Genomic DNA, 16,545 nt, shown 5'->3' on the forward strand with positions numbered 1-16,545 from the left:
AATTCCTAAGACAATCAAACAATAAACTTGTTACAGAGAAGATTTTTAAAAAATACTATGACATTCAATTTCCTAAAACAAAATACTACTCACACTGCCAAAGTACTTGTCAAGTAATTCCACGTAACGATGAATTATTTCCAGGGTAATTAGCTCATTGTCCTGATCCTCGATAGCACAGCAAAAATACAGACTAGCATATCTGTAACAGAGCAAATGTAGAAGAAATTTTACCCTATAACCTAAATATGTTCTCATATCCTATTGTGAAAGATCCCATACTTACACAATGTACTTCCCCTTTCACAACAGTATAGATTTTTCTCCTGCACTACAAAAGGAATGAATGCATGTAGAGAAAGTTTGAAAAGTACAGGCAAGCAAAATACCAAAAACAATCACTCAATCATACCATCTAGAAATGCAGAAAGATGAACTCATTTTGCTCTTCTTCTTTAGGTTGCCTTCTATGAATACCTAAAACATAGCTGGACCCAGTTATGAAATACAATGAATGAAATGGTCCTAAATTGTATGAAATATAATCTTATGTTTACCTAATTAAAACAAAATGCGCTGTGTGATTAATTCAAACGTCAAGTAAACAGGGAAGAAGAGAAACTCTCCGACTGAAGGACTTATTGATGATACTGTCCATGTGAAGGCAATGAATGAAACGTTTTGTTGAAGCGTTAGTATACACAACAGAGAAGAACATAAGTCATATGTACAGCTTGAGGAGTTCTCCAAGTGAACCCACCTCGTGTACCAGCACCCCGATCAAGAAACAAATTACGGAACTCCTAAAGCCCCTCTCCTAACCCCTCTAGGTCACAATCTGCCACCCCCAAGGGTAACTACTATCTTGACTCCCAACGGCATAGAATTGTTTTTAAAGCTTTCTAGGACTGTGGAATAAATTCCAAGAAAAGAACAGTTCTAAGTTATCACAGAAGTCAGAGAAAGAGAACAGGGGAAACTGAGACCTGTTCTCAAATTTTCCAACCTCTACCTGTTAAATGAAAGTTTATGTTATTTACCCCTTGAATATTAACATTGGAAAACTCATATTCTCTTCCAAATTAGGATTCTAGCACAAGAGGCTACATTATACTTGACCCAAGGAAGCCAAACTTAACATACAACCCTGAGGCATAACAAACAATGACCAAGTCTTTTGAGGAGGATTAAAAGAGCATTTTACAAATGGTTTAAGTGTATTACAGGCTTTTGGAAAAAAACACAAGCAGAAAACCCAAGACATTCTAAACAAGTCTCAGTTTCAATTGTAATTTTCACCAAGGAGCATCTCGGTGATTTTTAGAAAACACAAGGAGCAATTACTGCTCATAGCATTAATGGAAAATCACCCGTACATATAAACTCGGTTTTGGAATTCAATGAACTCCTACTCTTCAATAGGAGAGTAACTGGTATTTACAGAATGCTCTATTCATATTATCAACTTGACCAAATAAAGATCAATTATTTGATCTTTCCAACAGCAAGCACCATCATTCTTGACTGGGGGAAGGAAAAAAAAAAAAGAGGCCCGAGTCCAGGCCTGCCACGTGGTCATTCTGGGACAAGAAATCCGATCTTCAGACCTTTTCCCACTTCACTGTAGGGATGCCCTCTTCACACACAGCTTTGCCTTTTTTTGCCATGTCCACTCTACCTGATTAATATGTTATTTAAAATGGCAGGTCTCCTGTGATCTTGAAGAGGAGGCTTTTGAATGTGTTCATTTATTAGCATGAAGGGCCCAAGAGGGTACCACTTCCAACTTTAACAAAGTGCATCCTCTCTTTCCTACCCTAAGGTTTCGAGTTATCTGTTTAAAACGGGGGTGGGGGTGGGGCTCCTGGGAGGCGCCATCAGTTAAGTGTCCGACTTTTGATTCTGGCTCAGGTCGTGTTCTCAGGGTCTCAAGACTGAGCCCTGTGTCAGGCTCTGCAATGAGCATGGAATCTACTTGGGATTCTATCACTCTCCCTCTGTCACCCCCCACTCTAGCCCTGCTCATGCGCACTCACGCTCTCTCTAAAAACATGAAATTAGGGATGCTTGGGTGCCTTAGTCTGTTAAGTATCTGCCTTCGGCTCAGGTCATGATCCCAGAGTTCTAGGATTGAGTCCCACATCAGGCTCCTTGCTCGGTGGAGAGCCTGCTTTCCCCGCTGCCTGCTCTGCCTGCAGCTCCCCGTGCTTGTACGTGCTTTCTGACAAATAAAATCTTAAAAAAAATAAAAAATAAAAATTAAATTAAAATAATAAAAAGAAAGGCAATTCCAACTCTCCATCCTCTCCAACCCATACTCACCAAATAGTTTTGAATTTGAGGAAAATGATACAAATGACATGTTACAAATCTCCAAATCAAGAAAACTAAAGATTAAAGGAATTCACATTAAAAATGGTAGATAAAAAACAGACATCACTAGCTGACACGAAGAGTGTGCTATTTAAATAATCCCAATTAGAAGGAATTTATTAATAGTTTTGGGTAAAATTCCTTTTATTCTTAATGTCAGCATTCCTACGATGCTACTGTGAAGCAATCTAATGCTTCTACCATCCTCGCTCCTTACCCACAGTACTGCCTCTTGACTTACAAATAAACAGCACTTGTCAATGGTCCTTAATTGTGTGAATCACTTAGAAATATTAATTTACATATCACCAGGACTGATGTGTCCAAGCATCAACCAATATTTTTAAAATCCTGCAATACAGAGGGGCAACTGGGTGTTTCAGTCAGTTAAGTGTCTGCCTTTAGCTCAGGTCATGATCCCAGAGTCCCGGGATCGAGTCTCACGTCGGCTTCTCCCTCTCCCTCTGCTGCTCCCCATGCTTGTTCTCTCTCTCAAATAAATAAGATATTAAAAAAAAAAAATCCTGCAATACCAAATAAATAAATAAATACAAAAAATCTGCAATACTACCTTAATGCTTGCTTTCACTCAGAATGGAAAAAGACCCATCAGTCAGACAAATTCTTTGTTGTAGTTGATTATCTAGTTATCAGGGTTATAAAGCCCCTCTCTACAGAAAGCTTATGGAAGAAAGAAACAGAATAGTTAACAGGTAACATTCACGGAGTCCTCCCTCTGAGTGAGACATTAAGTGTTAGCTAAGGCTTCTGCATATTTTGCCATTTTAATCCTCACAACAACTCTTCAAGAAAGATACTGTTATTAACTTGCATTTATAGGAGACCCAAGCTTAACTGAGTAACCTCCCCAGGAATAGTAATTTGACTCCAAAGCCCCTGTTAAGGGTTTATATTAAAAACTATAGCCAGGAACTGTATTAAATAAAGTAATCCTGCACCTGGCAAAAATTAAAACAGAATAAGCAATATTTAAGAGCTTTGAAGAGGGAGAGAAAAATTGTTACTGATTTAGTAAAAGATTACCAAGAGAACCTGAAGCATACTCCCTATTTTTAGAACCAAATGCTTTTTAAAAATTCAATTATGAGCTCATTTTGTTCTCTTAGTACCTATTTGTAAGTCTAAACCTGAAGTAAAATTAATAATAGACTAGTAAGAAGAAAGGTATGTTTGGTTATTTTTAGCAGAATGGATTAAGGCTTACTCTAATTACTGGCACTCAGAGACCAGCTGAAAGTGCCTATTCTTACATTCAAAACACATGACTTCTCCACAGTCAGCTAAGTGTCAGCTGACTGTGTGTGCATGTAACTAAACTATTCTCAATACCCACTGGTATGTCATTAAATATTCTTTTGTTAGTCAAGAAAATACAGTACTGTGGCAAAGTCTCAAACTAGTAAGGTAAATGTATGTTTAAATTCACTGTATAACTCAATCTAGTGCCTCTTCTATAACATGCTGCATAAAATAGGAATCAAAAAAGCATACAGTGTTAGGTCTTTCAGGGATTTTCAAGAGCATTTATTTCAGAGATGAGGAGACACACACACAATGACTTGTTCAAAGTCACAAAACTAGCTAAGGGTGCAAACCAAACAGAACTCAAGTCCCCAGACTTTCAGTCTGTTTTTTCAGCTATGTTCTCCCTATGGACCCCTACCCCCCAGCACCCTTCCCAAGAGAGGGAGCTATGGGAAATGCTCAGCAAGAAGAATGCGGCTGAGACAAATGGAAGAAGGCAGGCCTGAAGACCACTTGTTGACAGGAACAGAGACAGTGCTGGTTCAGAATTTCTCAGAAGCGAGAATCCTTTTGCTTAAAAGGTCTTCTCTTCCAGCTGGACTAGGGGGTAAAAAAAAAAATCACTCGTTTATGTAACAATATGTTCTTAAATACGATAAATGAGGTTTTCAGTATGAAATGAGGGCAGATGCATAGAAAAACTGATTAAAAATTCTAAGTTCTATATGTGACTCTTATCTCAATAAAGCTGTTTTTTTAAAGTACACCTTTTACTTATAGGAGCTTCATAAAAGTGTCAGACTCAGGTGAGAGTACCCTTTACAGCCTTTACTTAAAAGGAAAAGTGGTAGGCCAGCGCGGGCGGGCTAAGTGCTGCGTGCCGAACACCAGCCAGTGCTTGGCTGCCTTCAGTCAGAAGAGGCCGTTGCCTTCAGCGGCAGGAAACTCGACTCCTGGGTTTGACTCCCTTGCTGGTATTTTCCTCCTCCACACGGGGGACTCCTTCCCCTATCTAGAAATAAGCTGAAATCTCTCACACCTTAAACTCTGTCCCGCACTCCTGTGTCTATGGGCCGTTACCACCTCTTCGCATCTGAGGAAGCTCCCGAAATAGTCTACATTTGCTGTTTAAAAGTCTCCACCTCTTCACACTTTGCCCCATTTCTTCGAGAGTTTCTACTATTTCACTGAAAATGTTCCTCCGACAAATGGCATTTTTTGAACTCTCACGTAAAACCTAATAGATTCTTTCTTCACTTTTATTGTTTTTGCAACATTTGGCCCTGGTGACTTAATTTTCAATTTCAATTTTAAATTTCAATTTTAAATTTCAATTCTCTCCCTCTTTGCTTGCCCCTTGAATGTTGGTGGTTTACCACTTTATGCCTAATTCCCACCCTGACTTCCAAGCCCACTCGGAGAAAACCAAGCATCTCAAAGTCAACGTGTCTGCTACCTCACATTTACCGTCAGCTGAAACAGAAGTGTGGAATCCCTGCCCTCCTGGCTTCTGGCAGAAAAAAAAACCACAAAAAACCCAAACCAAAAAACCTTACCTAGTAGGAACAGCTCATTCCACCTGCTGAGCCCACAGCAGAGGTCTTCCTTCAGGGCCTCATTATAATGCAGTTTCCTAAGAGATGTCTCAGGTGCCAGCCTCAGCCCTCCCCCCTACTCATTCTCCAATTACAAGGATCCTTTCAAAAGGCATTATCTGCTCTTTTCTCATCCCTGTTTTCAAACCTTTGCCTCCACACTTCAGAACTGAATTCTAGGCCCCTTGTCGGTCACTAACTGGAATATGACCTTGGACAAGTCACTTTTCCCAAACTCTTCCTTTCATAAAATTGAAATTTAATCAACAGTAGTGTTTTTTGGGGCGCCTGGGTGGCTCAGTCATTAAGCGTCTGCCTTTCACCTCAGGTCATGATCCTAGGGTCTTGGGATCCAGCCCCGCACGAGGCTCCCTGCTCGGCAGGAAGCCTGCTTCTCCCTCTCCTACTAGTGTTCCCTCTCTCGCTGTGTGTCTCTCTGTCATATGAATAAAATAAAATGATTAAAATCTTTAAAAACAACAACAAAAGAACCAGTAGTGATTTTAAAGCTTATGAACCATCTCTGATGCAGAGGGCACAAGCCAAGTGAGCAGAGGTATGAGATCCCGGTTCTGTTTTCATGAGAGCATCTCCACTTCCACTTGATTCATCGAAGGTTCTAACCTTTGGGCAAAAAGCTTTTTATTTTATTTTATAAAGATTTTTATTTATTTGACAGACAGAAATCACAAGTAGGCAGAGAGAGAGATTGGAGGAAGCAGGTTCCCCGCCGAGCAGAGAGCCTGATGCGGGAGCCTGATGCGGGGCTCGATCCCAGGACTCTGGGATCATGACCTGAGCAGAAGGCAGAGGCTTTAACCCACTGAGCCACCCAGGTGCCCTGCAAAAAGCTTTTTAAAAACAATCAATCACCTGACTACATTATTCCAAAACTTCTCCCAGCTCTAAAATGCTATGAGTTTTCTCAACAAGTACTAAACCAAAATCACCCAAAGATGACTAAATTTATTCTATTGCAAAGAGTTCTATGGTATTTAAAACATTCTCTATGTCCCATAATCTCCCATCACCTCCTCTGCCATCTACCCATCCCCCACATATACACAAAACCCACCCACACCTAGAATAAAGGAACAGAGATAAAAACCCAGACTTCTCTTCAACCCCCCCTTGCAGCCCATACTGTTAGTTCCCTGAACTTCCCCTATAGAAGACAATTTTTTATATGCAGAAACACTCTTCCTAAATAGAGTAAATTATTTGTAAGGGAGGGAAAATGGAGAAGAAACAAAGTAATTAATTTCTTTTAACTCCTGATTAGCCCAATCTTGACAAATGTTATTTTAGGGTATTAAAAGACTTTCAGATATTAATAAAGATGTACATTTTTTTAAAATTTAGTGTTCAAAGCCAATGTGTGAGTCATTTTTCAACATCAAAAATTTAAAAATCTATTCCTCACAAAATTATCTATCAGATCTAATTATACCTCCATGACAGTAACAAGTGTACTTAAAATTAATAAATACTACTAACAAAGAACTCTTATATAGAGAGTTTCAAAACCTCTATATGACTAAATGATCTATGCATTCAAGGTGTTCAAAAGTGAGATTCTAGAAGTCAGAAAAAAGGCATGTCAATTATCAGTCATTACTGTATAGATTTTTAAGCAAGGTTTGTCAAAATTCAGAGAATTACACCATTTAAAATATGACCCCATTTTCACCTGCAAAGAAATTCATTTAATTTTTCTAAAAAGATGATTAAGTAGAAATAATCATTTATGCCTTTAATTACATAAATAGTTTTAAATCAACTTTTCTGATTTTATTTTTTTGACTGGACAATCAATCAAAACACCAGTTATTTAAAAGACACAAAGCTTTAACTTAAACCTTTTTCATCTAAATCATTATTAATCATTACTTGTAAATGTCATCTCTCAAAGTCTGCCATTGCCACATTATAGATGACTGAACATTTAACCCAATTTTGCCTTTCCAATAAATGAAAATTATACCTTTTGTAAACAATCTTCAGATCTCGCCACTCAAGAAAGCTGCACATTTTAGGTTTCCGTGCCAAAACGGTTTGAACAAGTTCTCTTGTAATCTTTTTCTTTTCTTTGTCTGATAGTGGGACATACCATTTCTGCAGTCGAAGCTTTCCCTGACGACTAAAAAGCAACATAAACTGCATCTGTTAAGATAAATAGAGCCAAGATTACATGCAACACTTTGATTCCGTAAAGATTAAGATGACATGGTTCCTAGAGAAGCTTAAGGGGCAGGGTCTTTAACTGACAAATGATTAGCAGCCATCAGTATTTCTACGCCAGTTAAAATAGCAGGAAAATGCTTGTAGAAAGATCTTCCCACTAGGGGCAAATCTCCCCACCCCACCCCGTTCCACTAAGTTCGGAGAGTAGTGCGTGGCAAAAAATAATCATCATAATTAAAAAAAAAAAAAACAGGTAAAAAGCTGAAGTGAAATTTTTGAGGAAAAAAAAATAACTCTTGCAGTTTAAGACAACTACTGTCTACCTGTACTGTACATTTCACATTCTCTGTATGTTTCAAAAGAGAACTGTTGACATCAACTGGTTTAGATACATTTGAAAGAAACAGCAGATCTACAACTATTTTTCATCCTGAGGCTGTTCCAGTCCCCGGCTGAATTACTTGTATTCAGACTGCTACCACTCAGAATGCCCTCTTCAGTGTATGCTCACACATTTTAAGCAAAACAAAAGATCTAAAATATTCAACAAAAAAACCCATAAATGCGCATTTTTCTTAATAAAAGCCTGACTTTTAAGTGTCTCTTCTCATCTTTGCTTTCTAAAATTCCAAAATAAATATACACACAATAAAGAAGTAGGTTAATGTAACAATATGAAAGAGAATATAAACCTTTAAAAAGCCAAAATTTAGAGACACACATGCAGAGACATTACGCAAAATACCTCATTTAAAACAATTTTTAAAACAAGCATCTACAGATGGAGTGGATACTGTATCTTAAACTATTTTGTATACGTGTATTTGGAACCTCAAATCTGTTGATTAGTTTACATGTTTAATTTTAAAGGAAAGCTTCCTGTAATCCAACTGGTCTTCCCAATTGCAAACATTAAGCATTGTTTCTACAAAAGTAATTTAAAGGTAGAATTCAGACAGGTTTACCCCCTCCCCCAACTGTTGTTAAGTTCCTTCAACGGTGTTACTACAAGTAAGACTGCAGCCCGATTCTTAATATGCACCACACCACCTTAAATCTGAATATGGGGTGGGGGAATCTACACGGCCAATTCAGAATAAAAATGGGCTCCAAATTTCGCAAAGAAATTAACGGGCATCGACAAGGTATTTAGAAATTTATGATGTGGCGATTTAACTTTATTAAAGTTAAAATTGGCTTATTACGCCTCACTTGAAACCTTCACTGGCACAAAATAAGCGAACGCTATTTTTGATGTCAAAGTGCCTCCCATGCAAGTCCTGTTAAGACAGCGGCATTCGGAGGGGAACAGCAACTAAAGCATCAACTGGACGTGTAATGCAAACCCGTTACCAGAACTTTGAGAATAACACACCCCTATTCCAGGACCCCGACGACCCGGGGGAGTGGCGGTTTGCTTTCTGAAAGAGTATGAGCTCTAGGCTGTCTATATCCCCTCCCTACCACTTTATAGAATAAATAATTCACTCTTTCAAATAAATTATGTGCTAACATGGGACGATAGCTGGTTGCGAGGCACAAGTATTCCTTTCCTCCGGTTAAAAACTAATGCTTTGATTTTGCCGCAAATCACAGGGCACCTCAATTCCTCGAGATTGGTTATTAAAAACAATAGGCTCAGCTGCGGAGCCGGCTCAGGGCCAGCGTTCCTCGGTCCGGCCGTCTCCGACGCCTCCCCGCCGCCCCAAGGGGCCGCAGTCCATCACTGACCGAGCCCGGGCGAGGTGACAGGCTAGGCGCGGGGCAGACAATGGCATTCGCCGCCGCGCAGGGGGCGCCAAGGGTCCTCCGCCGCCACCGCCCCCGGCCGCCGGCCCCTCCCGAAAATGCCCCGCAAAACTTGAGGTGATTCCCAAACCACAGGTGCCGCGGGGACCCCCGCATTCCCGGGGCGCGGCGCGGAGTGGGGACCGGCGCGGACGCGGAGAGAAGTGAGTTGCGGGGCGCGGCGACCCCCTGGCGGGCCGGGGCGGCCAGGCGCGGGGTGGGGTCGTCGGGGCGCGCGCGGGGCGTCTGAGGGCGCGCCCAACCCGCCCTCCCGGTTCCCCGTCCCCGACGCCCCCGCTCGCCCCCCGGGACTTACGGCGGCCGCGGGCCGCGGGCGCGGCTGAGCTCGGCCGGCGGCGGCGGCGGCGGCGGTGGCGGCGGCGGCGGCGGCTGAGGGGAAGCCCCTGTCGCCAGGCTGAGGAAGAGAAGCCGTGTTGCTGTGGGGAGGGGACCCAGTTAGCGGAGGGAAGGCTTAGGCGGCGAGGGGAGGGCGAGCCGGCAGACCCCGCCCCGTGGGCCGGACGAAGGCGGAGCCGGGGTTGCGGCGAGAGGAGGGGCGGGCTGGGCGACGCGCGGGAAGCCGCTCGGCCTTCGCCAACGGCACCGGAGGCAGCGCCGGAGACCGCACAATCTAAGAAAGCCGATTGGCCGCGTCCCTACCGAGAGGGGTGGTCTGGGCCGGAAGTCAGGCCACGTGACCCGGAAGCGGCTGCTGCCAAGGCCGGCGCGCCTGCGTGCTCCTGCTTGTGCATTTCGAACTCGGGCTGGCGGCTTCCCCGGCTGTCCGGTGGTGGGAGGTCAGGGTTCTGCGGTGCCCTTTGTCGACCCCGCCGTGCGAGGCAGGGAAGGTCAGGATTGCGAAGAGCCAAGTTCGAGCTCCGATAACTCTCCGAGCCCAAAGAGGGTGGGGCGGGGAGGCGTGACTGCCCGTGATGATGGTGAGGGGAGAGAGGGAGTGCTGCACCTCTGGGGAAAACAAGTCAGCTCTGTCGTGGAGCTAGTGCACGCGTTCAGAGGGCCTTTTGCAACTATTCTGCTTCCAACCCGCCTGGATTCCAGCCGGTCCGACCTATCGCACTGCTACAGCCCTAGACACTTTTTGCCCCAAGCTGTGCAAGTGTCTCTTCCCTGGGCTTGCCTCGCCTATTCTCAGTGCTGCGGACCTAATGAATTAAGGTCCGTCCTCTGCTGAGAAGCCCAGACAGCATCTCGTGTTTGAGATCCCACTTCCTTCACACGGAGTCGCGTTCCCCGCCGCTCCGCCCCAAAGCCGCCTGGGTTCCAGTTAGCCTTGCCGAAGACTTGCTCTGCCTGGCGTGTACTTCCTCTCAAATGTTAATCTATGAAGCCTCACCCTCAAACCCCGTAAGAACGAATCCCTCTTTCACCCACATGTTCATTAGCCTCTGCTTAGCACATCTTGAATTTTATTCATTTTTGCATCCCCACGTGTCCATTTGCCTCTATTTAGCACGTCTTGAATTTTTTTCATTTTTCGTCCCAACCTAGTTCACTGCCTGGTATATAACACATCTAATAAGTGGGAGTTGACTGATGAGGACTATAAAATGATAGATTTGTTAAGAACCGTAGTGCTGAGCATTATACTTGGCACATAATGGATGTCCATATTTTTTTGAATGAAAAGGACGGATGAATCATCTAGTCCGACTCATCTTTTACAGATGAGGAAAGGGGAGCCCCATGGGATTAAGTGACCTTGCTTGAACAGCCACTGGTTTCTCATGTTGAATGGTATTCATTACCCCAGTCACTTAGGTTCTTACAAAGGAAGCTGGAAAATTGCTTTTATTGCGCTATGCCCTTTTTGCAGAGGTTCCCAAACATACTCGCCAGAATTTTTTAATGACCCAAAGTGAAAAAGAAATGCTACGTTTTTCACGAAGCTAAATTTAATCAATTTAAAGGAATCCTTTATTAGGGATTGTTCTTTTTTTTTTGTGTGTGGTAAAAGGTCTATAAACTATGATAGTATATAAAAGGGATTTGAAGGCATTTTTATTGCCCCGATTTGGCAAGATAAAAATGTATAATACCTCCCTCTTTTTAAGCACTACTATACTGCTAGGAAAATTTCCTACAAATATGTAGGATAATGTGTACTGGAAAACAAGTGGCCGACACAAAGCACAGAAGTGACATTCTGTGGTCTTTAGGCCCCCTGCCCAGATTTCTCTCTGCTTCCTAACCGGTCGTGCTCCAAAGTCACATATTAATGCCCCATTTCTCCCGTACTACACAAAACAGATGCCATTAACCAGTTCAAAGATAGGTTGAATACTATGCAGTGAAAACGTGCACTCTGAATTCAAGGACTGTTTTTCTTATTTTCTGTACAAAGCACATATATCCTCAACGTTCTTAAGCTAACCACCTCCAAGCTTAAGCCATTGGTTATGCTCCTAATGTTGGTCTGTGGTTCTGAAAATGAAGACGGCAGACTTGCTGATGACATATTGGCAGTCTCTGGTGATCCTAGCCAAGAAAAGGAGGGGGTGAAGGATAGAGAGGGAAAGGAATTATGGGAAAAATAATTAGCAGCTGAAAGCAGCTATTACATAATCTTGGCTGCTTATTAATTTAGAAGAAGGAATGGCTTATTAAATTCTAATAGCAGCAGCACAACTGCAAACAACCTAGCAATTAACAATGCAGGGCCCATTATTTTGTTAATATGTTCTCTTTTTTTGGCAAGTGTATAAGAACAAATTTATAGAAGCAGATGGTCTTTTTCAGTAGATTATAGATGGTTTTTCCCCAGTCTTAGTATTAAGTGCTAATTGTGCATTCACTGTGAAAGACAAAAGAAGCACTGTTAGTAATTAACTGCTTGACTTTGATTCCCACATTTTCCAAATTGTGGGCTTTCTTATGTACATATTTCTTCTCACCTAGTATCTTCTTCATCTGTCATGTTAATAGGGTATCTTTCTTTATCCTCTGCTTTTGTTATGTGGGTGGTCCTGACTTCTTGGTGGTTAATATTGCTACGAAAATAATTTCTTATGAGAAATTAAAAATCAGATTTTATACTTATTTTTATTTTTTATTTTTTTGGTACAGGAGACATTTATTACAACATCATTTCTCATGGAACAAGAAGGAACATGGACTTTCATGGTGCAAGCCTTCCTGATGTTTCCCGGGTTTCAATGGCCCAGGCAGATAAAGGAAACTCAGCAAGGTCAGAAGAAAGAAGAACAGATCTGTCCTTAAGTGGGAAAAATAACCGTGTCCCAAGTATACAGAAGGGGAACAAATGAAGTATTTCTGGTAAACTGCCTTTTATTTCTTTTTTATTGAGATATAATTGACATTATATTAGCTTAAGGTGTACAACATAATTTGATATTTATATGCATTTGTGAAATGATCACCACAGTAATTCTAGTTAATATCACTGGTTTCTTTAAAAAAAAAAAAAGTGCTTAGGTTTCATTTATGCTAAATGCAAGAGTTGAGGACCTTCTAACAATAAAATTTTGAGACTTTTAATGTAATCTTTTAAGTTTTCAAAAATAGCTTTAGTTTTAGTTTCCTGTTAAATGTGTGTTGGCCATATGCTTTTATCTACTCTCCCTCGCAAAATGCCATTAAACGGGAAAAAAAAAAAAAAAAGGAGGAATGTTTGACATATATACTCACATGGGCAATAAGACAGGGGACATTAGCATGAGGATGTCATCAAGAATGTCTCGGTGCACTGTTGGCTCATTGTGATTTAGGTAAAAATTGTAATATATTTATATTGGGAATACAGAGGAGCAGAAGTGAGGGGATGTTGAAATCATGCTAAATCCTCAGGCACTGGCAATAAGAAAATAGATAACATCTAACATAAACCAAAAAAATAGCATTATTAGTGTATTCTTTAGATACCAGGAAGTAAATTCCAGAGGCAATGATGACTTTCTTTCCAGGGACAGAATCTTGAGGTAGGATGTATTAAAGGTTATTATTACATTTTATTTTAGTGCAAGTTTTCCTTAGACCATTTTAAAAAATAGTGTAATGAAGTAGATAAAAATTCTTCTGGTTAGTGTTAACAGCATATTATGGACTTGTACAGCATTCCTTTAGCCCGTCTATTTGTTACTTAGAAATTATTAAATAAAGATGCCTTTGTAATGGAATTCAGCACTGAATCAATGTAGAAGAGCACAGTAAGTGTAAAAAAGATGCTTAGAGTTTTGGATTTGCATCTCCAATGATAAACTTGTTCCAAGGAGAAAACTGGCCCAAAATAATGAGGATTTGTGAATCAGTCATTTCAAATAGATAGAGCTGTCACTGCCAAAGTCCCCAACAATAAGCCAAAGATAAATGTGGGACATCCACTTTTCCCTGAAGCCTGTTTCCAGAGCTTTGAATAAAATGCGGGAAAATGACTCTTTTTTTTAATATTAGGCCAAGGCAGTGATAATTTTATCCACCACCCCTTCCTCCCGACCCCAGAGGACACCTGGCAGTGTCCGGAGACATTGTGGTTGTCATCTTGGCACCCAGGTGTGGGGCAGGTGGGGGTGCTGCTGCTACAGTGCCCAGGACACTCCCCTGGGAAATGATCCAGCCTCAAATGTCAACCGCTCTGAGGCTGAGGGGCTCCAAGTTAGTCATTGAAAAGGTTAGCGTGCAGTAACCGAGCGCTTTTATAGGTATTTCAAGAAACGGAACATGCACTTTCTTTACATAAGTTTTGCTTGTGTTTTTTTTTTTTTTCTTTCTTTCTTTCTTAGAGGGGTGGAGGCCTTCTTAAATATCTGAGAGCTAAAATTCTTAACTGCTGAAAAGACTGGCCGCCTACATGAGGCAGTCAGTATTCTTCAATGGTAGCTAGAATAAACTCTTAAAATGGGATTTTTTTTTTCCTAGATGACCCCAGAATATTCGCGGAAATTATTTAGAACCTGAATCCATGAGGTGACTGTTCCATCCCTTCATTCATTTAACATAGATGTGTATTATGCTGGTTTATTATGTTTCTTATGGTTTACTCTGCTCTCCACTCTGGAAGATAATGGGGATACAAAGATGAGTAACATGATGGCTCTTTCCTAAAGCTCTAAAACCATTTCTCCTGACACAGAATTTCCTGTCTTTTGGAGACCAATTCTGGGTGGTTAGAGCAGCAGTCCTCAATCAAACATAAGAACACATTTTCTTTCCGGTAGCCCCTAAAGATGCTTCTTAGAACCTTGGATTTCCATGACGGACACCTTTGGAAACTATTTGCCCTAATGACCTCCCGGGGCTCTCAGGGATCTTGTCATTCTGTGAGTTTTCCATAGCACTCTGAATTCACAGCAACATAAGAAAGTCGAGGTGTTTTCAACAAAACGATTTCAGATAATATTCTTTTGACCTGGTCCTTGGAATGAAATGTTTCAGCAGTAATCTAATTCAACTAGATGACTGGTTCTAAGTTATTCTCTGTGTGGCTTATGAAGAAAACACAGATTTTGGGCCCCATCCCAGTTTGTGATTCACTGGGTCTGAGGTGAGGCCTGGGAATTGCATTTCTCACAAGTTCTCAGGTGCTGCTGTTGCCACTGTTTCAGAAACCACACTTTAAGAACCACTGCTCTATGCCAACCCCCCAACCCCCAAAACAAAAAAAAACCCCAAGATACCTAACTGGTAAATTCTCAAGCCAGCAATTTTGATGTAATTTCCAAGACTGATGATATTATGGAAACTTGAGGTGTGAATATTTTTTGTGGCTGACCTTACTAAGTCTGATAACATTAGGAGATTAATATTCCCAGTTATATGAATCTGAAGCTACATCGATACGTACAAACCCGCGTAGGAGCACTGTTCGCCATCTACAAACTAATGTACTGTGTTGATGTTAGTTAGAAATTAGAGCACTTAGAGAAACTTGAAGGTTGCACCATAAAAATCAGGTGCTTACTTGGTGAATATCACTGCTCTAAAAATATTTTCCAACTACTCATGCCAAGTAGGAATCACCTCTGAAATATTTCGTTAACAATTACAGACGTGAGGTAGGAAGGAGAGAGTTGAGAGGTAACAGCTAGACAGAATCAGTATCTCTGAAAATAGCAGAAACCCACCATGAAGTGATCAAAATCTGCCCCCTTTCTTCCTTGGCACACAGCTAGCTAGACCCCGTTGTTCAGTCATCCCTCCAGTTAGGTATCCCGTGGGGCTGATTGAAGTGACGTGTGATATCAGGGCAGGGCCCAGAAAAACCTTGCACAGGAAGGCCTCTTTTCCCTCCCTTGTTCCTCAACCCTAACTTTTGTCCCCAGGATGTTGACATCCAGGGCGACATCGGAAGTTACTCTTTTAAGATGGTTGAGTCTTTAAAATAATAATCTTTAAAATAAAATCTTTAAAAAAGAAAGAAAGAAATGATGAACTTTGTATCAAGCCAGTGATTTTTCTGGGTTCATCTGGTACAGTTGCTAGCACTACTGGCCATTCTCGTAAGCTGTTATACACTTAGTTACAAAGAGAAAGAAACGTAGTGATGGGGAGAGCAAGAAGATAGCTCTTTTTCTTGATTCTAAACCTGCTTTTTGTGCTCCTTCATGCATCTCCTTTCCATTGAAATTTAAAGAAAATTCTCATGTAGTCTGAGCCCAGAATTTTTTTTTTTAAAGATTTTATTTATTTATTTGACAGAGAGATCACAAGTGGGCAGAGAGGCAGGCAGAGAGAGAGGTGGAAGCAGGCTCTCCGCAGAGCAGAGAGCCCGATGTGGGGCTCGATCCCAGGACCCTGGGATCATGACCTGAGCCAAAGGCAGAGGCTTAACCCACTGAGCCGCCTGGGCGCCCTCAGAATTTTTTTTTTTTTTTTAAAGATTTTATTTGTTTATTTGACAGAGAGAGAGAGAGAGAGAGAGAGACAGCAAGAGAGGGAACACAAGCAGGGGGAGTGGGAGAGGGAGAAGCAGTCTTCCCGCAGAGGAGGGAGCCTGATGCAGGGCTCTATCCCCGGACCCTGGGATCATGAAGCTGAGCTGAAGGCAAAGGCTTAACCCACTGAGCTGCCCAGGCGCCCCCATTTATTTACTTAAAAAATATTTTATTTATTTACCTGACAGAGAGAGAGAGAGATAGCAAGAGCAGAAACATAAGCAGGGGGATTGGGAGAAGGAGAGGCAAGCTTCCTGGTGAGCGGGGAGATGTGGGGCTCGGTCTCAATACCCTGGGATCATGACCCGAGCTGAAGGCAGACACTAAAGGACTGAGCCACCCAGGTGCCCTGATAAGTCAAAATGAAACAGACAAATAAACAAATCATAGGCTGAAACAGCCAAGGTAATGGAGGTGGAGGGCACATTCCA

General features: G+C 41.7%; 1 protein-coding gene and 1 long non-coding RNA gene across 8 annotated transcripts in view; one reads left to right on the plus strand and one right to left on the minus strand.

Annotated features, from left to right (window-relative positions):
* The window catches only part of AP1S2 (adaptor related protein complex 1 subunit sigma 2), a 28,376-nt gene extending 18,689 nt beyond the window's left edge, over positions 1-9,687 (minus strand). For 4 of the 7 annotated variants that reach the window (XR_004282460.1, XM_032330079.1, XM_032330082.1 and 1 more), the window contains exons 1-3: positions 9,523-9,686; positions 7,219-7,397; positions 94-202 (exon numbers count right to left, since the gene is read on the minus strand). Coding sequence is in view for 6 of the 7 variants with exons in the window: in XM_032330079.1 (XP_032185970.1) it covers positions 94-202; positions 7,219-7,397 (288 nt within the window). In the remaining variant the exon portion in view is untranslated. Of the gene's footprint in view, positions 1-93; positions 203-7,218; positions 7,398-9,522 lie in introns of all 7 variants that reach the window. The other 3 variants (XM_032330084.1, XM_032330080.1, XM_032330081.1) reach the window with 2 other exon arrangements.
* Positions 9,688-9,931: 244 nt separating this feature from the next.
* LOC116582560 overlaps positions 9,932-16,545 on the plus strand; it is a 31,238-nt gene continuing 24,624 nt past the window's right edge. The window contains exons 1-2 of the long non-coding RNA XR_004282461.1: positions 9,932-10,571; positions 12,291-12,500. This is a non-coding gene — a long non-coding RNA (uncharacterized LOC116582560). The remainder of the gene's footprint in view (positions 10,572-12,290; positions 12,501-16,545) is intronic.

Source organism: Mustela erminea, chromosome X (genome assembly GCF_009829155.1).
Source record: "Mustela erminea isolate mMusErm1 chromosome X, mMusErm1.Pri, whole genome shotgun sequence".
NCBI lineage: Eukaryota > Metazoa > Chordata > Mammalia > Carnivora > Mustelidae > Mustela > Mustela erminea.